The 23371-nt window shown below is 46.2% G+C and overlaps 1 protein-coding gene across 1 annotated transcript in view; it reads right to left on the bottom strand.

Moving 5' to 3' along the window:
* Positions 1-3499: 3499 nt before the first annotated feature.
* The window catches only part of LOC144164781 (beclin 1-associated autophagy-related key regulator-like), a 55719-nt gene continuing 35847 nt past the window's right edge, over positions 3500-23371 (bottom strand). The window contains exons 10-11 of the mRNA XM_077695053.1: positions 20492-20639; positions 3500-4109 (exon numbers count right to left, since the gene is read on the bottom strand). Of these exons, the coding sequence (XP_077551179.1) occupies positions 4020-4109; positions 20492-20639 (238 nt within the window). The 3' untranslated portion in view covers positions 3500-4019. The remainder of the gene's footprint in view (positions 4110-20491; positions 20640-23371) is intronic.

Raw genomic sequence — 23371 nt, 5'->3', positions numbered from 1 at the left:
CCCTACGCTATAGCGGCCCCACAGGGCGTTGCATTCACCAACGATAATAAATATTGAAAAACACTGAAAAGTTTGGCTCTAACTAATGTCAGCAGTGACGCAATTTGGGTAAGCACGTTTGCAAGGCATTTCATTTCAGGTTAACAATCAAGAGTTACGGCAAAACAAGACTGGAGGCCCCACTAAATCTCACAAACCCGATTTTTAGCTGTGGCTTTAATCAGCGGCTGCGAACACGTAATTAAGTTTCTGTGCGTCACAAGGGCTGGGCAACAAGCAAAAGAGCAATTTCGTTTATTTCGCCGATTATCTAGCCAAATTGTTTAACGTTGCCATTAAGATCGACACCCGTTGCTATTGAGACAAAGCCATCCTTTGTATGGGCCAATCTTGTGTATTTTTTTGGTGACACAAGGTCCCTTTGAACTACAAACTTAATTTCTTTTCACACTTAGCTATAAATCATCCAGAACCAGTTCGCGAACCAGTTCAGGCTTGCGAACCGGTTCGGTGTGTAATTCAGTGGAACCGGAACTGAACCAAAATGAAATTATTTCACCCGAACCTGAATTTATAACTGAACTGGTAGTTTTCTCGGTTTGACACACTGGTTCTGTGTTCTCGGTTTGACACACTGGTTCTGTTTGACACGTACACTGGTTCTGGTTCGGAGACCTTCTTGAAGGTCTCGATCGTAGAGCGACGTTTTGGCCGGTGTTTCTCGTCCAGACCCGAGCACCTTGAAGGGCTTCAGGAATAATGTTTTCTTGCCCAGTACCTCTCAGACTAAGCACGCACACATCACCAGTTGCCGGTTACGCGCGTACAGGAGGAAGGGGTGGAAGTGGTGATGGTACACGCACACCCAGGCTTCATGCATTCACCAATGACATGCCCGTTCAGCTGGTGGATCTAAACATAAACGTCTCACGGCCCAATGCAACCCAACTACTGCCCTCAGTGGTCGAGCGTTTGAGCTGGTGCGTTACGACGTGGGAGGGGAACGGACAGGCCCATTTTTGTCCACTAGAATAAAACTCTAATCCTTCCAAGTTTAATTTCGCAAGTTATAAAGAAAGTATGCTTAATCGCAAATTACAATTAAACTTGTTTTGTTTTGTGCCCTTCTTCGACAGCACCTCGCTTCGCCTGTCCTCGTTCTTCGCAGAGTGGAACGGCACTGAATTTTTTTTTCGTTGTTGCTTTGTTTGTGTAATGCTTGCAGGCCGTAAATTTGGCCGGCGGGTTACTTAAGTTATCGTACAAAAAAATTAAAGCCATCCCACTCAACGTGGAACCTGTTGGAAGTGCAGAGCAGTGATTCCCCATAATGGGCTGTAGCGCCGCTATCCGCTCACTGCTACGACCCAATGCAATTCAAATTTCCCGCCTCCGCAGTGCTCGTGCGCCCCCTGCCTGGAAGAACGCCAGTGGGAGTTCTGTTCTTTTGTGATCTTGCTTTTTCTCCAGCATGTACCGGCGTTGCAACCACCACTTTCTTTCGCTTAAAAAACCAACCCAACAAGCGTTCCGAACTAAATGAACGCGGGTGCTGTCAGTTAGTTACATTTATTTTCCCTCAAACGTACCTGCAGTTTTCTTTGCGCTAAACAAAGGGGAGATGTATGACGAGCGGCAGCGGTTCACGAGTTTCAAACGGTTACGACTATTTAAACCGCTTTGTTTTCGAAGCCTCTGCGGGACGCCGTACGACGGGTATGCCGGGCTCTACCTGGGTCCGTTATCTCGCTGCGCCACCTGATTCCGGCAGTCGCTTGACATCGAGCATTACAGCGAGCTACGACGACAAGGCAAGCCCCTACAGTGCTCTGCCCTTAAAAGACATCTTCACTGTAGGCTTCTCGACTTTGGCTGCTCCAAGGCGGGGTACACCACAGGTGTGCTGGAGACACGCAACTGGGAGCCCGCCAGGGAGGCACCAACAACAAGCATGCTGTTCCGTTTCAAGTATCACCTCTCATGTGTGTGGCCTTGCTTTGCATTCGATACGGCCATTGCCATGGCTGTCAACAATATGTAAGTCTGGCGTGCCGTTAAGCAGCTGCTGTTTGCATTTCCCCTCAACCGTACCCCGAAGTGCGCCTTATTCGTTTATGAGGGCTGTGTATTGCCTTCATTTCGATCGCACTCTGAACTAACTGTGAACTCGCAGAAAATGTTTTTCTGCCACATAATAGACAAACCAATCCATGGGAGCAATGGTCACTCTGCGTCTCGTTACTTGTTGCCATTCTAGTGGCTGAGCAATGACACCTGCAGATCTTGATCTGTCCTCACTTGCTTAGAGTTAACTGGCCCGGCTATGTATTATATGCAGCAAAACTATTGTTATGTGGGAGTCAGGAGGGTCTTAAGCCCATCTTGTGGCCATAGAAAAGGCGGTCAGCCCCGTGGTCTTGGTATGATTAGGCAAACCCTCCCTCTAAAACGACAAAAAAAAAAAAAACTACGGAAGTAGTGCTAAGCATGAGGCTCAATAAAACTGAGGCATTTTTTCAGAATGCAAGACCTGTCTGCCAAAGCTAGTCGTTAATTATTTCCCAATTCGCCTTGTTTCTTTTTTTCTTGCAACCTGTTGAAGACGCATTACTAGCACTAGACTTTTGCTGTTTCTCGAAGGAGAGGTAAATGACTTCCCTTCTTTAACTTTATTCACCATGTTGATCACATCATGCTTGAAGGAGCTTGCAAATGCAGTTTGAGTGCCACACAGAATGCACAGTTTCTTTTCCATGAACAAATAATAACCTTAATTATTGCATTGTATCAGGTGTTTGAAGTGGATAAAGAGGTAAACAGTGTTTGATTCAAGCCTCTGTTGAGAAAGTCACAACTGACCTCTGGGAAAAAACAAATGTTCCGTTTCACACGTCAGGAAAAAAAAGAAATACACTGGTTTCTAGAATCTGCAAATCATCATCTTCGATTGTTCTAAGCCCTCCCCCTACCTTCCTCACACTTCCAAGGTCTCCTGTTGTAACTGCGTGATTTGAAATTACCCGACTAAAGTTCCCAATTTAAATACAATGCAAGCATTAAGCATTGTCTTCCTAGCTTTTATATAATTGGGAATGAATGTTTTTGTCTATGCTTGGTTATTGGCCCATAAAATCTGGCCCCACGTTAATTCATTTTCACACTGGTACCAAGATAAGGCTGAAGTCTGCTTTTTTGGGTATTTCGACCTCTAGTGCTGGCATCCTGTACAAGGAGAAGGGTCTTCTATGAAGAGTAGCTTTTTTTTCTCTCTTAGCCATATCTGGCTTTCTCAACCCACAAGAAGTCATCACAGAGGAGGTTAGCGCTTCAAATAAACAAGACACACAACAGAAAACGGACAGGTCAGGCACTCCCGTCCGTTTTATGTCCCACCCGTTATGTCCGTTTTCTGTCGTGTGACTTGTTTCTTTGAAGCCCTAACCTCCTTTGCGACGACTATGAACCAACTAGACCAGCAGCAAGTCTTATTAAGACAACAAGAAGAAACCAGGAAAGAACGGCATCTCTCTCTTTATTACAGCAGCAATCATGGGGAGCACTATCTCAGAGCTGTCTGGCTGTTGTCAACCCTACAGGGAGCATTCGAGACAATTTTTCATCAGCATCTGCTACACCGGACAAATTTTTTTTACGTAGAGTCTCCCACCATGCAAACTCCACTTATGTTGTCAAAAAAATTATTCTCCTTTCCTGCTCCGCATGAGCCCCGTAAATCAGTCAGAGAAAATGGCATCCACGGCTCAAGCCAGCCAAACTGCCTAGGGGGAAGCAAAGCTTAGAAACAATGCTCGTAAACAGCGGAGCGCAATTATAGCAGTCATGTCCGGCATCCAAGGATGGCATGCGGCTGGTGCGTCCAACTCTTCAACAGCGCAGAATCGGATGCTGTTGAAACGAGACGGCACAGCGCTCTGTGCGACTCGTCGCCTCGCACTTTCAGTCTCGAGAGAGGGCGGGGTGAAGGGCGTTCAAAGTTGTCCGTGCCCTGGGAGGCTGCCTCACTTGGGCCTCCAGAAATTGGTGACCAGGGCCGCAGCGGAGGAGAGCAAGCTGCTGCTGGGCGGAGGGGGTGGGCTGCTGGGACGCCACTGCACGCAGGACGGAAGACAACATTGGTGTCTGGTCAGGACATGACAGTCCACCGTCACTTGATCGAAGATTCACAATTTCTCAAAGGGATAACCATAAGAGGCAGTTTGGTGTTGCACCGACACCTTCCACACGCTGCTCCTCCTCTCGTCCTACAGAGGGACACCGTCACGTCACCCATTCCTCGCTCAGTGGATCAAAAACAATGTTAGTACCTTAACGTTCATGTCTGTGCGAACAATGACGACGGTTTTTGACGGACGAACCATTAACAGGTTCACCGCAATGGTGCGAGCAACTTTGCAACAGCTACGAATTACGCTATGAATTACTTGAGGAGTTGCAACATTACTACGAAGCTCGCATTTTGTGGTCTGTTTTGATTAACACCAAAATGGACAACCGCACTCCTGCGGTTCTTTGAAGACCAAACTGTTTTCATCAGGGGAGATTTTAAACTGGCCCTTGCTGACGTAACCTCTCAGCACAGCAGCAGCCTCTTTTTATGCCAGAATAAAAAGCTCGACGGCAGTCCACAGGAAAGGACTAGGCGTGGCTTTCTTGCAAAGTCATACAAAGCACCGGTGTTTCATGGGGTGGAGAGAAACTGCAATTTTGGAACCTGCCCCCATACAGATCATTTTTCACTGGCTGTTCAAGTAATCAGGCATGTAAGTACAGCTGCCAATAACGGAGTTAAACAAAACAGACCGTGAAAAATAAGTGTCGTGCAAAGTTGGCACCCAAACAAGCCATAGTCTGGACGGAATCAACATTGAAAGCATTCACAGCACTAGCAATGCAACACCTTGCATGTAAGGACTTTGTTAGTTAGCCTGCTAATATGCAGCCCAACATCACTAAAAGACTTCAACACAGCTGTAGGAGCTGCATGCAGGCAAGCGAGATGTGTCTAAGTCGTTCAGGTCTAGAAGAATTCACCTCAAACAGTGCCACATGCATAATTAGATATGAAAAGCTCACAAATCAAACAAGAGGGACAGCACAGATGCAAAGAAATGGTGAAAATGAATAAGTTTCTACAGAGTGTTCTAGAGTGCTGGGTAGCGTGCACAACACTTGCGTGACCCTACTGCACATGCATGCGCTCATTCCATACACTACACCGGCAGTTTGCTCTAGGCTAGTGAAGTACCACGGCGGTGTCATGGCCGCCAGCTGGGCCTGGCTGTGCCGCTTGCTGATTTTACGATGGAACTCAAATAAAGGCTGTTCAAGTGAAAGGGCTGTAATTATTTGCCCTAGATAAGCCACACAAACATATTTGGCCTTCTTTATTTATTCCTAGGGATGCTTACTCAATAATTTCAAAACACCACAAAATGTCTTTAGCGAAAAGATAACAAAACCAGACCCCACTGATTTACAGGGGCCATGCAGACAAAAAGACAAGTTTGGATCATTCGTGCTCCGTTAGAATAACATTGACACCACTTTTAACGCACACTTCGCTCAAGTACGATATATGTATAATTAGGAAAAAAGGGAACGACCATGCAACCCGCTAGCTCATTCCCCACAACCGAACCAATGATGTCATACGTGCCAGCTCTGCAATTGGCTCAGGCCTGCCAAAGCAAACGCAAATTAGGCAGGGCTTATAAGCTTGCTGAACGAGCTGGTTGCGCGTACATGTAATGCGTATTCATTTTACAGCAGTAAGAATAATGGGGTAATCAATGGAAGTTACGCAAATGCACGTAAATAGAAGTATAGAAGTACCAACGTGCACTGCTGTTAGTACTGGGCGCACCATGCTTGTTTTAGCTACCCAGCAGTCCACCACTTTGGAGTTGTCTTACATGACAATGGCCGATTGGTGTAAGCGACGTTGTCTTACGTGAACCCATGTTTCATGAAACGATTTTCTCCAGTAATAAAATCAAGCCAGGCGAAAAAGCAAAAGCGGACAGCGGTCAGGCACAGCATGGTGGTGCCACCTAGGGGAGGACTGACAATAAGCAAGGCTCTGCAGTCTGCTGCAGAGCCTTACGGCTCAGTATCATTCGCTTGAACAGCTGTCCTTGTTACGTCATCGCAGACTACGCCACAACACACACGATTTGGTGCGAGAATCGAAATTTTAACTTGAATCGATAAATTTCTCAGTGAATAAAGAATCCTTTGCTGCCGGATATGTGCTGGGGGAAGTATAAAGCACAAAATATTTCGAATAAAACAAACGTGTTTTGTCTGGACGGCCCCTTTGAAGCGTGAGGACAAGCTCAGCGCTGACTGGCAACCTAGGTTCAAGTTTGAGTCAGCCACAAAAAGCTGGAAAGAAAGACAAAAAGTAGGTGCGTTGCATAGTAAAAAGAAAAGGTTATCAAACTTCTCAAAAAAAAAAATAGTCCCCATGAGGTTCAGACCGGTGACTTCCAAAACATGGAGCGGGCACACGCCCAACTGACTATTTCCACGTCCATTATTGGGTACACCCCACCACGCTAGGATGTCAATAAGTACACCTCGATGTGCCTACTTCCTTTCTTGTTTGAGAAATCCTCGCAGTAAAACTATTTGTTCTTCACACCCAGACACTGCAAATGACTCCCATCTGCCCAATGCTACAAGCAATCCTTTATTTGGCTCAAACGGGCTATCACATATGCCAATCTCTCCAACACAAGCCAAGGTAGCCAGAAATTAAATGAAATGGCCACAAGAACGACAACGGCTTTGTGCGATGACTCTCGAACAGAGCTAGCTTGTTTGAGTTTGTCTTAAGGAGGGACAGTGCTCTTAAAATTTTCTTTAATTTGTAAGTAAACTCTGTGAAATTTGTCAGTTTTGCTGCTTTTTCCCCATGAATTTCAAACATGCCATTACTTTTTGAGTAAGTCAATTAGTTCCCAAGATAATTAGAGATAATTAGCAATTTTTGGAGAAACAATAGACAGAACAATGTTAATCATAGCACTGCAATCTTTACATTTTCCAATATTAAGAACACTAGTGAATGCAATAAGAGGAGCGGTTTTCTGAAGCACCACTTGGAACTAATTTTACACCTCTTAAACTGTAATGGCAGCAGTGGCAAGGAGCCATTTCAAATGCCCATTTCAAACACCAAAGTGTGATGAGCTGTAAAAGTAGTAGTACGAAGCGGTGCATGAAGAAGCCACTTCTCTTATTGCATTCGCCAGTGTTTGTAGTATATTGGAAAATGTAAAGAATACAGTGCTATGACCAACACTGTTTTGTCTATTGTTCGTCCAAAAATGGTTAATTAGCTCTAATTATCTTGGGAACTAATTAACTTACTCAAAAAATAGTGACATATTTCAAATTAGTAGGAGAAAACCAGCAAGACTGACAAGTTTCACAAGAGTTTACTTACAAATTTAAAAAAAATAGTTTTAAGAGCCACTTAAGAGCCAATTACCGCTCAAGAAAAGAAAAGGTGATTGCTTTTGGGGGTCTGTGGCAACAAAAGAGGACTTGCAGGCGCCGTCCCACAATCGTAGTTTACAAGCTTGCCAGTATTTTTTTTTCTTTTTTTCTTTTTGCTTTGATGAATATAATATTGATGTATTGCGCTCAACTATAACCTGTTTTTCATATTGAGAAGATTAATTAAGTGGGGACACTGGTGATGAGGGCCGAAAAAAAAATCAATTTTCTGTACTGATTTTGTTTGTAGTCTACAGGTCCGAAAGAATGTATGTACCTGTGAAATATTATAGCAGTACCATAAGTATTCACAAAGCTGCCGCCCTTTCAAGTCGCCTAAATGACCATTTCTGCCTATGTTTCCAAACTCCGTGCTTGGTTTTTTCAGAATCAATTTTATTTATTTATTTTTATTTATCACATACTGCGGACCAAGTATGGTCCCATGAGGTCAACTGTCGGGTACAATATCTTGGGATGTTCTGGCCAGATATGTATCATTTTTGCTGAAATCAAAAGCTTATGAACTGAACAGTGCAATAAACCACAAAATGTAGAAGTTCTTTTTTGCTAGCACAATATTTCATGCAGTTTGTTCTACAAAAACATTGATAATTCATGACCTGATATTTAATAAGGTTATAGGTTTTGCAGTAACAATGCTGAAATCACTGCTACGGCATAGCTGCACTGCCTGCCCTTCTAGAGACCAGAGGGATAAAAAGTATTCAGGCATTTCATAGGTAGACTAAGAAGTGTAACTCTGAACTTACACCCCATAGACGAAAACTGACAGCTCATTTGTGCCCAGGATGTTAAAATACGCTTAATGTATAAATCCCAAGCCTATAGGTTAAAAATTACAAAAATGGCCTCAAGGCCAGTGTCGCCCTCAAAAAAAACTCCCACCTCCCCTCGCGGGAAACCCTGTGTAGATGCGGCGCATAGGCGGAGCGGCCAAGGGACCGTGTTTTATAGCACGCATAACGTTGAGGGAACTGCGTAAGCCGGTCCCAGTCGATGACGACGTTGGCGTACTTGTAAAGCGGCGTGGATTCTAGGTGTTTGAGCCAAGCGTGGATGTTGCTTCGCCGGAGAACGGCTAACCGGTTATATGCGCAGCGCGCCCGATGGAGAGGAAACCTCGGAAGAGAGAGTACTGCACATGCGCCGGCCCCAGCACGTCTGCCGCGGCTATGACGCAACACAATCCAACACAATCCACTTTAATCCAATCCAAATCCAATCCAAGCCAATCCAATCCAATGCCCCACGCGAGAGGGTGTTCGCTATTGGAGAGGAGAGGGGGTAAACGGCGGAGAGCGCAGCTGGCGCGGCGAGGAGAATGGGGGAGGGGTGGACAACGCCGCCGACGCCGGAGGGACAAGGCGAGTGAATCAGATGCTCTGCATCTAAAAAAAGTGGCAAACTTTGTTGGTGCGCTGGTCATCCACGGCAGTTGGGGTCATGACCATGTTCGTTTGAACTGGGGTTAGCTCAGATGGTTAGCTCAGATGGGGTTAGCTTAGTTGGTAGAGCTACTGCCCTACATAGGCAGTGGTCCCGGGTTCGAATCCTGGGCCAAGACGAATCTTTTCTCAACTGCGAAGTTTCTGAGAAAGCTGTACAGCTTTCCTTTGAAGCTGCATTGAGGTGGATGTCAGATTTTCCTTCACAGTTCGTTTGAACTGCAAGAATTGTGCGGACTTCATTTGCTGCAACCTGACTTTCCTCACACGATACGCAACTGACAGTCCCATTAGTTTGCTCAAGTAGGCGTGAGCCAACCGTACGTCTACCAAACCATTTTAGGACTTACAGGAGCCATGAAGACAAAATACAAGTTTGGTTCATTTAAAAATACTGCTTTGTCTCGACAGCAACAGCACTAATGTTATCACACACTTCAAGTAATTCATCCAGATATTAAAGATACGCTTGTGCGGATATTTGAGCGCGGCCAAATATTCGAACGAATGTTGCAGTACTCGAATTTGCTTCGCCCCGAATTCAAATTGCCGATATTTCGAAGTATTTGGGGCGAACGAATATCAAAACCAAACGATTTGTTTGGTTACCAGGTGGCACGTCTGCGGAGAGCAGGTGTTGATCGCACTCCGAGCTTCAACTTCAGTGTGCATCAGTTCCTTCATTCAGTCAAGTGACATGGCGAGTGCGTCCACGGGTGCCAACCCAATATGTAACTACCAAATATATTACCAAATGATTTTCTGTGATGTTTAATGCATGTGTGTGTTGTAGGTCGCTATCTATGTAGAAAGGAGCACCTTCTTCTACAACTTGTCTATACACAGAACATCTTGTTACTGGTTAAGATATGTTATCACAGGATTCGCGCGCAGTGATGACGGATTCGCGCCTTTGTATGTTGTAATCTTAGAAATAAAGAATTATGGTGAACAGCAACTGTAAACTATTCAGTTTTGTTCTTCGGACACCTCACAACTATTCGAATTCCCTTCGACAGTATTCGACCCAAAGAATTATTTGCTTCAAACTAAAATATCACTATTCGCACTCGCACAAGCCTAATTAAAGAGAATGCATCAAACAGTGATGACTGATTTCTAAGCGACATCACAGAATCTTGTCTCTGCGACTGGTGGCCGCTAACCAAAACCACCGTCCTGAAAAGTGACTGGACGATTGTGGTAGGGCATCCAGTTCCGTTTCAGCATGTCGCCTGAATGCTAGACGCACTGGTAACTACATTTCTATTGCTGGCCTCTAATGCCAGCCCCTTGTGCCAGTTGTTCCATCAAGCGTAAAGCCCAAAATTGTTTCACCACTTCTTGCTTTTCTTTTTTTTTTTTTGGTCAAACAAGATGTCCTTCATGGCTAGAGTGGGGCTGAGTGAGCTCTTTCAAGTTTAACACAGTTGCAGTTTCTCTTTATGCCCCTTTAAAGGGGGACGTGGCTAGTCAAATGACTATTTTATTTGTGGACCAAACTGAATCAAGTTGGGCGCATTTTTGTACCTAACCATTCTAACAACAAAACTAAAATCGGTTTAAGGCTACCTCCTACACTTTTTTTTAGTTAGAAGACTAATTACCTAAAACTTGCACTCAGCGTAATTAACCAATCAGGCAAGATGTCAACAAGATGTTTACGTCAGTGTGATTAGAAATGTCAACTCTGTGCAAGGAAGCTATTAGATTACTGCATTATATCCTTTAGGCATAAAGAAAGAACAAGAAGAGTTTCACCTTCTTTTCGAAATCAGAAGTAGCTTAATGCCAAAGAGAAAGTAAAACTTCCGTGTTTCTTTTTGGACGCCTAAAGGAAATAAATCTATAATCTAATAGCTTCTTTGCACTGAATAGACCTTTCTGATCACACTGACGTAAACATCATGTTGAGTTCTTGCCTAAATCGTTAATTAATTTTGGGGTGACTGTGTGAAGGTAATTAGGCCAGTAACTCTAAACGTATAAAAGATCTCTTTAAACTGATTTAGGTTCCTTATTAGGTTAGTTAACTATATAAATTCTCCTAATTTGAGTAAATTTGGTCCATAAATAAGAAAAATAATTTTACTTGCCATGTACCTCCTTAAAGGGGCCATGAAGACAAAACACAAGTTTGGTTCATTCAAAAGATTGCCTCGTTAGAACCATACTGACACCACTTTTAATGTAAACTTCGCTCAAGTAAGCTACATAACTAGGAAAAAAGGGAATGGCCATGCGACCCACTAGCTCATTTCGCGCAACAGAACCTATGATGTCATACGAGCTGGCTCTGCAATTGGCAGAGGCCGGCGAAAGCAAACGCAAATTAGGCAGAGCTTATGAGCTTGCCGAGCGAGCTATTTGTGGCACATTGTTTTTAGGGCACATTCTTTTTATATCGGTAAGAATGGTGGAACAAACAGTGAAAATTACAAAAGAACACGTAAACATAAAAGTACCGATGCGTACTGATGATGATGATGTTAGGTTTTCTTGGCGCAAGGGCATCAAGGCCAAAGAGCGCCAGTACTATGGTGAGGATTATTCAAGTGAGAATATAAAGTACAGAATATATAATAAAAGGTATCTCAGATTTCTGTTGGTGTAGAGGGCCAAGAATTGGTGTAGAGGGCCAAGTAAAAACATTTGACACTATGACAGGCATTTTCTACGTGCACCCCTTGCCCCCGTCTTTGCGGTAGCAATGAGTGGCCCTACCGGGTCCTAGCGTGCGATGGTGGCTCGGCTCACGGGTGATACGACACATACCTTAAAAAATCTACGTCTGAGAGGTACTTAAAAACACGGTTAGTAGAGAAAAGTGGCTCGTCTGATAAAAACAGCAATGCGTGTTGAGGGATCATGCGTGTGTACAATTCTGGAAAATGAAGCTTTCTTTGCGGTTCAAGTAGTTTGCATTCTACCAGTACGTGAATGACTGATAGCGACCCTCCACACCTCAAGCAGCGTGGCTGTTCTGTTCCTTTCAATAGGTACGCATGTGTAGCATGGGTATGGCCTATGCGCAGTCTACAGAGAGTAACCTCTGTGATCCTGTCTCGTTTCTTACAGATCGATCTACCTAACTTGGGTTTTACCATGTGCAATTTGTTTGCTGTTTCCCCATTCCAATCTTCCTGCCATTGGTCTCGCAGCCTCTTACGTACGTACGCTTTAAGATCCTCGTACGGGACGCTTTGAATATCTAGATCACTCCGAAGAGCTGCAGTTACAGCATTCCTGTCTGCTTGCTCATTTCCGGCTATGCCGCAGTGACCTGGGACCCAACAGACAGTGATTTCAAGTTTTTGTTTGTGGGCTGAGCACAGTAGTTTTAGCAATTGATTAAAGACTGGATTTTTTTGTAACTTTCCTGACGCTAAAGCCTGCACAGCACTTTGAGAATTCGTGAATATCACTGACTTTGGGACATTGTTCTCAATAACATATTCTACAGCCAATACAAGGCCGCGTGTTTCAGCAGTGAATATAGATGTGGCTTCAGGCATAGTCTTTGACGTGGAAAAGTTGGGACCATGTGCAGCACATGATACTGCACCAGCTGACTTGGATGCATCTGTGTAGAACTCAGATGCTCTGTACTTGTTCTGCAAAAACAAAAAATGCTGCATAATTAATTCCTTTGGAGCGGTTCTTTTGTCAATCTTCATAAAAGAGAGATCATAAGAGATAGGGCAGAGATCCCATGGAGGGACAAAGTCAGCAAAGCTGGTTTTCTGAGCGTCAGTGAAGGATATTCCCAGGCCTGCGGCCAGTGCCCTCACCGACAGAAGGAATGGCTCAGCCATGGCAGGTCGCTTTTCAAAAAGCTTGATTGCCTGGTTACCTAGAGTGCTGTTCGGGTGTCCGGTCAAGGATGTCACTTTTAGAGCATAATTCAACCCAGTGTACTTCCGCTGTGTTTCAAGAGACCACTGATTGGCTTCCACATACAGGCTTAACACAGGGCTTGTTCGGAAAGCGCCTGTAGCCAGACGAAGGCCAAGATGGTAGACAGGGTCTAACATCTTTAGTGCTGTTCTCGCGGCAGATTGATAAACAAGACACCCGTAGTCGATGCGGGACCTCACAAGGCTATTGAATAAGGCCAATAGGCACTTTGTGTCAGTACCCCAAGACTGGTGTGAGAGGACTTTCAGGATCCTGACTGTATCCAAACATTTAACTTTAAGGCGTTTGAGGTGTGCAATGAATGAAAGTTTGTCATCAAGCACAACCCCAAGGAACTTGTGCTCCTTTTTTACTGCTATGAGTGTTTCATTGAGTTTAATAACAGGATCTGGGCAGATACCACGCTGCCTAGAGAAGACCACACACGTGCTTTTTTCTGGGTTAAAACAGAAGCCATTCTCATCTGCCCATTTTGTAAGTTTGTTTGCAGCTAGTTGGATTTGCCTCTCACAAATGGACATATTACATGATTTAAACGCAATGTGCACATCATCAACATATAGCGAGTAGGATATGGAGCGAGGCAGTGCAGTTCCTAAGGAATTCATTTTAACAATAAAAAGGGTGCAGCTGAGCACACCACCCTGCGGCACTCCATTTTCTTGGACGAACATCCTCGAGAGGACATTTCCAACCCTAACCTGAAAGGTGCGCTCCGAAAGGTAATCTTTCAAACTGTTCAGCATGTTTCCACAAACTCCAAGGCGGCGAAGATCGCAAAGAATACCGTAACGCCAGGCTGTGTCGTAAGCTTTCTGGAGGTCAAAGAAAACTGATAAACAATGCTGCTTATGAACAAATGCATCCCTGATGTAGGATTCAATAGCCACTAGGTGGTCTGCTGTCGATCTACCAGAGCGAAATCCCGCCTGGCGATTGTCTATAATACCATGGTACTCAAGAAAATAGATAAGGCGACGGTTAATCATTTTTTCGAAGACCTTGCATAAGCAACTGGTTAAAGCGACCGGTCTGAAACTAGTTGCAAGTGATGGATCTTTCCCCTCCTTTAGAATCGGCACCACAATAGCTTCTTTCCACACTTTTGGAAATTGCCCTGCACGCCAGATCTTGTTAAACAACAGTAAGAGCGCTTCTAGCGTGTCGTCGTGCAGGTGCTTAATCATGGTGTATGTTATTCGGTCTCGACCTGGTGATGATTTACCACAAGTAGTGAGCGCCACTTTAAGCTCCTGCATAGTGAAGGGGCAATTATACCCTACCTCAGACTGCCGTTTGTCACGTACAATCTTCCGTTCCTCTGCATTCTTGTGTCTCAGGAAGTTATTTGAATAGTGAGCTGAGCTTGATACATACTCAAAATGCTTGCCTAGAGCATTCACTTGGTCTTGTAAAGTGTCTCCACTTGTGCTGACCAAAGGGTACGTAAGAGTGTTACTTCCTCGGAGTGCTTTAATTCTCCTCCATACTTTCCGCATGTCAGTATATGATGTGATTGATGACACAAAACGATTCCAGCTTTCTTTTTTCGCAATACGCCGAATCCGTCTGCCATTGGCCTTTGCCCGATTGAAAAGTACCAAATTTTCAGTCGTTGGGCACCTACGCAAGACACCCCATGCCTTATTCTGTTCCTTACGGGCCTGCCTACAATCATCATTCCACCAAGGTTTCGGCTTAGCAACCCTACTAGAAGAAGTCTGGGGGATGGACCTCAGCGCAGCTTCAATTATATGGGTGGTCAGAGTCTCAGCAGCTTCATCAATACCAAGGTTGTCTATAGGTGTATAGTGACACTCAGAGAGCTCTTTGAATTTTTTCCAGTCTGCGGCCTCCTCCTTGAACTTTTGTGGGCATGGAGTGTTGTCTTGTTTGTTGTCTACAAGCTTGAGGCTCACTGGAAAGTGGTCACTTCCGTACAGGTTATTAATGACCTTCCACTGGAGTGCTGGAAATAGAACTGGAGAGGCTATGGCGAGATCTATGCAGGAGTACGTGGCATGTGTTGTGTTATAATATGTTGGGTCTTTCTTGTTAAGTATGCATGCTCCAGATGATAGCAGAAACTTTTCAACGAGGCGTCCTCTAGCATCCGTGCGTGCAGAACCCCAGAGTGGGTGGTGAGCATTACAATCCCCAACTAGCAGATACGGCTCTGGCAGCTGATCAACTAATGTTTCAAACTCCATACTGGAGAGCCTGTGGTCTGGAGGTATGTACAGTGAGCATACTGTTACCAGTCTATTAAAGATAATGGCTCGTATGGCTACAGCCTCTAAACTGGTCTGTAGCGGTAAGAACTGGCATGCCACTGATTTTTGCACGATAATCGCAACTCCTCCAGAGGGATGCATGCAGCCATCCCTGTCCTTCCTAAATACAGAGTAGTTCTTTAAGAAGTTAGTTTGGTTCGTCCTCAAGTGTGTCTCCTGGAGACACATAATACTTATTTGGTGTTGTGACAGCAATTCATAGATATCGTCCAAGTTTTTCAGGAGGCCTCTGCAGTTCCATTGGACTACATTATCAGTTACCATCAGCTTATGCTGAACAAGGATTAAGGAAGTGCCATGCTGTCACCCTCCCAGGCTCAAGACACCTTCCCAGGAGCCGTGACCCTAGGTGTCTTTTGCTTTGAACGGTCGAGTGACGTGCCGCGCCCTATCGGCGTACCACGCAACGGAGGGCTTGGCGTTGTGTCCATGGCTTCTTGCGAAGCCTCGTCAGCAGGGCTAGGCTGGCTGGTTGCGGCAGCCTGCCTCTCAGCAGGGACCGGCAGTGCAGTGCCAGCAAGGGGCCTAGCGTTGGCATCAAGGGGTGCTGGGGCAGCCCTTGACGCTTCTTTTGTGGCATGTGCAGTGGCCTTAGCCACCGGCACTGAGGGGGCTTGGGGTGTCCCTTGGGGCCTCACTGGGAGGGTTCCAAGGGGAACTCGAACCGAGTGTAGCGCCGCCCCCCGTCGCGCTACATCGGCAAAGCTAGTGTGTGTCAGGAACAGTCTCTGTCGTGCTTCCCTAAAGGTAATGTTTTCCTTATACTTCAGAGCAATTATTTCTTTTTCTTTCTTCCATTGCGGGCACAAGCGCGAGTACGCGGCGTGCTCTCCCATGCAGTTTACACAGTGGAGTGGAGCTTCACAGGTGTCAGACGAGTGGTCGGGGAGGCTACACTTTGGACATGCTGCCTTGCCTCGGCAGCTCAGTGAACCATGGCCAAATCTTTGGCATTTATAGCAGCGACGGGGGTTTGGAATATACAAACGCACAGGGATTTTAACGTAGCCTGCCTCGACAGACTCGGGCAGTACACTGGTCGAGAATGTGAGGATTACATGCTTGGTCGGAATTTCCTTCCCATCTCTACGTATCTTGATTCGTTGAACATTCACAACATTCTGGCCCTCGAACCCTTCCAGGAGTTCTTGCTCAGACAAGTTCAGAAAGTCTTCATCAGAGATAACACCTCTGGTAGTGTTCATGGATCGGTGGGGACTGATGCTCACAGGATTGTCGCCAACAGTGGTTATTTTCGTCAACTTGGCACACTGAGCTGCATCTTGTACTTCTAGGAGAAGGTCACCGCTTCCCAGCTTGCTTACTTTATAACCGCCGCCTAGCTCATTCGTTAGAACTTTGGCTACCAAGAATGGTGACAGACGTCTCATTGACAAGCCTTCTTTTTCACAGTGCATGACGTGAAACTTTAGGAAATTTTCTGACTTTTTAGGAGTGAAAAACTGCTGGACTGCTTCGTTGCGTCCCCGTTTTGGAGGACGATCATGGGATGCAGAAAATCTTGTTGCCATAACAAGTGAAATCAATTCAGCAGCTATGCTGGCCGCCCACCACCGAGCCCAACCTGGGAACGCGCTAGATGCGCGTTAGCCATACATAGCTGCTATAACCCTGTTTAAGTCCTCAAGGTTGATTCCTTACCCAGGGTTAACCCTCGCCGCCTGGAAATGTGTGGAAATGAGGAAAAGAAGAGATGACAGGATAGGGGTAGAAAAGAAGACAGGAAGGTGAAAGAGCTGAGAGGGAGGCAGGAAAAGGCGACTGGCTGGTTCCCCCCGGGCGGGTCAGACCGGGGGCACCGTCTGCGAGAAGCAGGGGCCAAAGTGGTGTGTTGCCTCTACCGGGGGGCCATGAAGGTCCAAAACAACCCCGGCTTTGGCTCAGCCACCAGGATTCCCTTTTCCCCGGACACGGCTCAGCCACGCACAGCCGGGGCGTGGGTGGGTCCAACCCACATGTGCTCGGGTCCGTGGTGTTGCAAGTCACCAAGTGCCTATGGCAGTAGGCACCCCTGCGGAGCTCGGGACCGTGGTGGCGCTACTCACCAAAACACCTTGAGTACACAAGGTGCCCCCTGCGGGGACCGATGCGTACTGCTGTTGGTACTGCACGCACTATGCTTGGTTTAGCTGCACAGGACGGTGGGGCTTTGGGGTTGTCTGAGACAACATTGGCGGATTGATGCAAGCAACGGTGTCTTATGTGACCATTTTTATCGAGTAAGCACCATGTTTCACAAAACGATATTTTTCTCCTGGAACAAAAACAAGCCACGTAAAAATACGGTAAAAAAACAAACCAGAGGCAGAAAATGGCTTGCCGCGGTATGGTGGCGCCATCTAGGTTCACTAACAGCAAACAAAGCTTTGCAATCGGCTCCAGAGCGGTCGGTTCCTGTGACATCATTGCAGACCTCGAAAACATACGATTTAGCGGGAAAATCGAAATTTTAACTTAAATTGGGTAATTTCTCAGTGAATAAAACATCGTTTGCATCCGGACAAGCACTGGAGCACTATAAAACACAAATCTTTCAAAAAAAAAAAAAACTTGAATTTTCTCTTCTTGAATTTTCCCTTTGAAAACTGAAAAATCATGAAATAAGCGATTTTTGGAAAACCATGTATTTGGGTTGTATATGTCATAAACTAGCTTTCCTGAAATTATCAGCTCCTAATTCATCGTAACAATGTCAAAAGACGAATATATAACCAGCCGCGGCATCTCCCGAGGAGCGAGCAAACGCGAAACGGACCCGAATTTCGCGCGAACGCAGCCGCCATGCCGCTTTCCGTAGAGCCGCCATTTTTATCTTGTTTTGTTTGTGGATTCTTGCGCTTTTTTTTTTTCCGCCATTACTGCTGGACGCTATATGTAGGAAGTTCAGAACGCTACATGCGTTCGTTGTGCGGAAGCGTTCCATGAAGCTCGTTCGCATGACCAAGAAGAAGGTGGCGCAGAGCATCGCTAACGAGGGTGTCCGCGCTTCCAACGACGATCTCCTGCCCTGTCTGTGCAAGACTTCGATGCTGCGAGTGTGTCCGGCGTCTCGAGCGCATCGACCTCGGCGACCGCGGACTGTCTCTGGTCTCGCATCAACATCGACAAGCGGGAACGTGTCGCATACAGTTCACTTGGAGATGCATTTCCTGACACGCGAGGAGGTCGAGGCAGCGAACAGACAACGTGCTGCTGTTCAAAACGAACTTGGTGCTATGCCGGCGACCCAGAGGAAGTTCCAAGCCACGGAGCCCTACCCTGTGCCTGCCATCGTTACAGGTGAAGGTGGGAAGTTTCGCTTAGCGCAAATGCAAATACAGTCGAATCCCGCTACAACGAAATTGACGGGACGTGCGAAAAATTTCGTTGAAGCGAAAATTCGTTGAGGCGAAATCTGCCCCAACACACCGCGGAAAGGCCAGAAAAATAGCCCCGTGCGTTTCCGCAACATAGGCAGCATAATACAATGTTTAGAAAAAGGAGTGACGCGCAATAACTCATGTTTATTCGGATAACAAACATACCAATGGTTATCTGTTTTTTCACCACCCAAAGAACGCGTTACGGAGGGGGGTGAAGATATGCAGGCGCAAAACGTATCGCTGTACAACAAGGCGTGTCCACCGAGCTGATTACTTGCAGATAGCTGCTAGGCCGTGGGAAGCCCCCCTCTCGCTTGTGGCAGGTGCAGTGCCGTTATCTTATCCTCTGACAGGGCACGGCAGCTACTGACCTTGGCAGGCAAGACGCGCGCGCTTGCATTTAACAGGACCGCGCGCTCGCGACTAAGATAGGATGACTAGGCTTCAAGACCAAACGCGCAAACATGATTTTCGCTCTTGGCTATGAAGAATGGTAGAAGGAAAACGGCAAGGACAGCTGCTCACAACGCATACATGACGGCACCGCGCCAGCAGCGGAGCACATTCATGCAATTTCAACTGGATACGGATTGGCTGTAGCTCTGGCTCCGCCTTGGCGAAGCGGGCCTGCGCCTCGTGTAAAGACGGCCAGCCACATCGTTATCACCATCAAGCAATGGCGTGCGCCTATGAGTTATTTTTTGTTTTGTTTTGGGTGGCGGTGTGGTCGCAACGCGCATTTTCGGTGAAACTAAGCGTCCTGAATGTATAAAAAGTTACAGATAGCTGGCGCTCTGCTTATTTTATTGTCAAATAATTGTTCAAACCCAGCCCAAATCATCGAAAATTTCGTTGAAGCGAAAGCAAGCCTGACAAATGGTTCGTTGTGGCGAGGACTTTGTTGCATTGACTTCTATGGCTAGCTGACGGGGAATTGGAAATATTTCGTTGAAGCGGAAATTTCGTTGAAGCGGCGTTCGTTGTAGCGGGGTTCGACTGTAGTCCTGTGGTCCCTGATGCCCATGGAGCAGCATGTTTCATTGATTGCTGTCGAGACAGCACTGCATGAAGCCACGCTGAGGTACAATGCGGGCTGCTACAGGGCTACTCGAGAAATATCCGTGTCTGTGGGGCTCATTACACCAGGCCATCTAGCCCTCCAGCGAGCTGCTGAAAAAGACGCCCTGCACATGAACAAGGCCAGCAAACGAAAGCAGGAGAAGATGGAAAAGCAACAGAGGAGGAAGACAGTGCGCCAAGACCCCTCTAGCTATGCTGCGGGGTCCTTCTAGAAGTGAAAATGTGTACACAAACTTTGAAGGCCGTTTTCTCAAAATGAACTTTTTCCCTTTTGTGACTGCTTATCCCAGTGATATCTTAAGAAGTGCTTGTCAGATTTGCATCCCGTTTTCTTTATTCTGTTCCTTAATAAATTTCCGAGGGCAAGACAAGCCCGTTTTTTGAAAATTTGTCTTGATTTTGTAAAAAATCAAAACAAAATTATGTTTGCACGTTTGATCAGCAACACTAATTTTAGGGCTGTGTTAAAATTTTTCTGGTGAAAAATTTAGGAAAAGGGCTCTGTCTTGCCCTGAGGTACATATTCAGGAATAACCATAATGAATTTTATAGTCGCACCACGCTTGGCTAATTCTCCAGGACTGGGATAAGAAGGCCATACAAACCACAGTGGTATACCCTCATAACTTGAGAACTAACCTCCGTAGCTCGATGAAACTTTGCACTTTTTCTAAAGTTGATGCTATAATAATACCCTGAAAATTTCATTCAGATATCTCTAGAAACAAAAAACTTAGCCTTGAAGGGTAGCCTCCCATGGCCCCTTTAAGCTGCCCAAGGCTTCCCAAACGGCCGTCTGCCAGCCGGCAGTGTTCGCACTGACCTGGACAGGTGAGGCGGCCTCCGAGGTGTCTGTGACGTCCTCCCAGTCGTCGTTGTCGTCGCTGTCGGCATCGCTGGGCAGCAGCTCGGGCCCCAGGCTCTCCTCGAGCGAGGCCCACAGGTCGTGGCTCATGTCCACCGGCCCAAACCTGTATGTACACGCAAGCACGGGCCCTCCCGTCAGCCAAGGCACCCTCACCGATCAGGTCAAAGGACGAAACAAGGACGATATTGTACAGTGTACAACACAAACCCCACTATGGGCTGACCCCCCTAAACTTGTCTGCAAAATTTTAAAGAGAAAGCTTCCTTAGTGGGACCGACGGTGTCCTGTCAAAAATCTGACGCATTTCCCCAAAGACCGCTTGGTCAGGCGAAAAGTTCTGGTAAGACCTCTCGACACACGGCGTGTGAGTGAAACCAGGCTTATTCCATTGTGCCGAAACGGTTGCCGGAAAATCATGAAAAAGGAACGGTTCCACATAAACAATACATACACATCGATCGTGGAGAAGGAGCACAACAGTACACCTTTGTATAATAAACCACGTATCATTACAGTCCATTTAGATCATCTGCAGATGCGTTTTGGGCCTTTGGAAGTTTGACAATCAATTGAACGCACTGTCAGCGAAGCTTAACGGAATTTTAGCAGAAGTTTTGACGCACTTTTGATGTGATAAAGCTTTTGCACTTCTGTCAACTTTCTTTAAGAAGAAATGGCAAAGTTTTTTTTGTGGACAAGTTTGCAGAAACATTTTATTTATCAACACTTCTGCCTGCTCGAGTCACTCATCAGAGCTGTCTAAATATTCCTCAACAGACAAAATCTGCATTTCACGCTTCACAAAACTGCGCACCCAATACTTCTGAAACTTTTCATTCTCTTAACTGTCCTTAGCATGTGGGCTCACCCATTTGGCAGCGGACGATCTCCAATGTGAGTGGCGGTAGCACAAAAATTTCGGCGGATGCTTAGAAATTCCTAGGCATGTGAAGGCAAAAGCCTAGTTGTACCTCCTTTTGATCTGCTGTTGAACTCTCTGTTGAACTCTGTTCAGAGTGGCCAGCAATGGCAATAGCAGGGCGCTTACAATGGTTGCCGGGGCTAAAATCTGCATTCTGCAAATGAATGCTATATAAGACGAAGTGTCACTTTCAAATCCATTTTTTCAAAACTCAAACTATGCTCCAGTTTATGACATACAGTCGAATACAGTCAAACCCCGCGATAACGAAATCTCGCGGGTACGAAATTCCCGCGTCAACGAAATATTTTCGGATCCCCGGCGAACGTCCATAGACGCCCATGTATTTTATATCTCGCGGCAACGAAACGTTTTCAGAAACTGATCCCGCGTTAACGAAATTTGGTGGAAGTTTGGTCGGCATTTTACCTACCCATTGGAGGTTAACTGTGTCCAAAAAGTGCTCATTGGACTCAAAGTGCGTCAACTTCAGCAACAGCCCGCTTGCATGGCCGCCGCCATATTTGTTTACAAAATGCAAAAGACCGCGCAGCCGGCGGCAGTGGAGGCAGCCTCGCGGCGGCACCACCAGGGGGTGACACATGGTGGCTCAAGTCACGGCTTTGGCTTGGGCTACGCTAGCCCACTACCGCTATAGTGAACTAGAATTCTAGTTCACTGTACTACCGCTGAACAGCGCGCGCCCACGCTTGTAGTTTGTATGCGGCGATTGGCATGTTTGCTCTCAGTAAGATGCTTCACCAGCCCAAAAGTAGAGGTTTTTATTGTTACGAGATAAGGCAACCATCATCGCCCAAGTCAGTGGCCCAAGGAGGATAGCGCCAACGAGTTTGGAAACGCCTGCAGCTAGCTCAACCATTTTGAAAAGCAAGGATCCCACGAGTTCTCAATGGCGCACGTGCGCAAAACAAAACAGTGACGGCTGTGGCCTTTCTGGACACCAACAAAGCAGTGCTCACTTTGTTTTCTAAACAGTATTGGTGCAACGAGGTGCCACTCTGTCTGGCAAAGTTCGCAAACAGAAGCAGCTGGGCTTCGCTTGCATGATAGGACATACTCGGTGCCGAGGGCCAGGGCGAGAAACGTGCAGAGAAGGTGAACCCACGGAATGTTTTGGATGCTTTTGACATGATCTCGTTGTTCTTGGGCCCTCACGACGACTAGCAATGCACCACTTGTACAGTGAGAGCTGAACTGTGATGCTGGCTGCAAGGTAAGGCTCACGAAGTAATATAACTGACTTTAGGAAATAAATTTTTGGTTTGTGACCAATTTTTCGGTCGTTTATGTTTCATTCTCGCGGCAACGAAATTCCTGCAAAAGCGAATTTTCTGGCTTTCCCCAGCGGTTTCATTATTGCAGGTTTCGACTGTATTGAACTCCAAGGGGATCGCGGAAAAGTTCGATATATTGATAATTCAAAATATACAATATGCCCATCTAAAGCTTATGTGAAAGCTCCGCACATCACAAGCTTTTCAAAGTCGCGACAAGCAGTAACTTGCGGCGCAGCGTTCGATATACCGAATGTTCCCGTGATCGGGAGCTCGATACACGCATACAACGGTGCTATGCTTTCGCATGGGATTTCAAAGGGGATGCTTAGACTGTTCGATATAGACAATAATTTGATACATGCGTGTTCGATATATGTTCGATTGGTTGTTCGACTGTAACAAGCAAGGGAGGCTTGTCCTTGTTCTTACGCGTTCAGAATGCGACGCAGACAGCATGAACGGATTGCAGGCGTGCGCCCGTTTGCCTGAGTGATAGTGCAAGGGTCGGCTGGAATGGCAATCATTTGAGCCGAAGCCAAAGTATCATCGAGTTCCTTCCTCCACCCTTTTCTTACCGCACCTGTTCAAATCAATCACTGCTGATCGACAGTTTAA

Source organism: Haemaphysalis longicornis, unplaced genomic scaffold, assembly GCF_048455015.1.
Source record: "Haemaphysalis longicornis isolate Haplotype H1 unplaced genomic scaffold, Haemaphysalis longicornis Haplotype H1 scaffold_139, whole genome shotgun sequence".
Lineage (NCBI taxonomy): Eukaryota > Metazoa > Arthropoda > Arachnida > Ixodida > Ixodidae > Haemaphysalis > Haemaphysalis longicornis.
The sequence above is the reverse complement of the archived record's forward strand: the minus strand, read 5'-3'. Positions and strand labels throughout refer to the sequence as shown.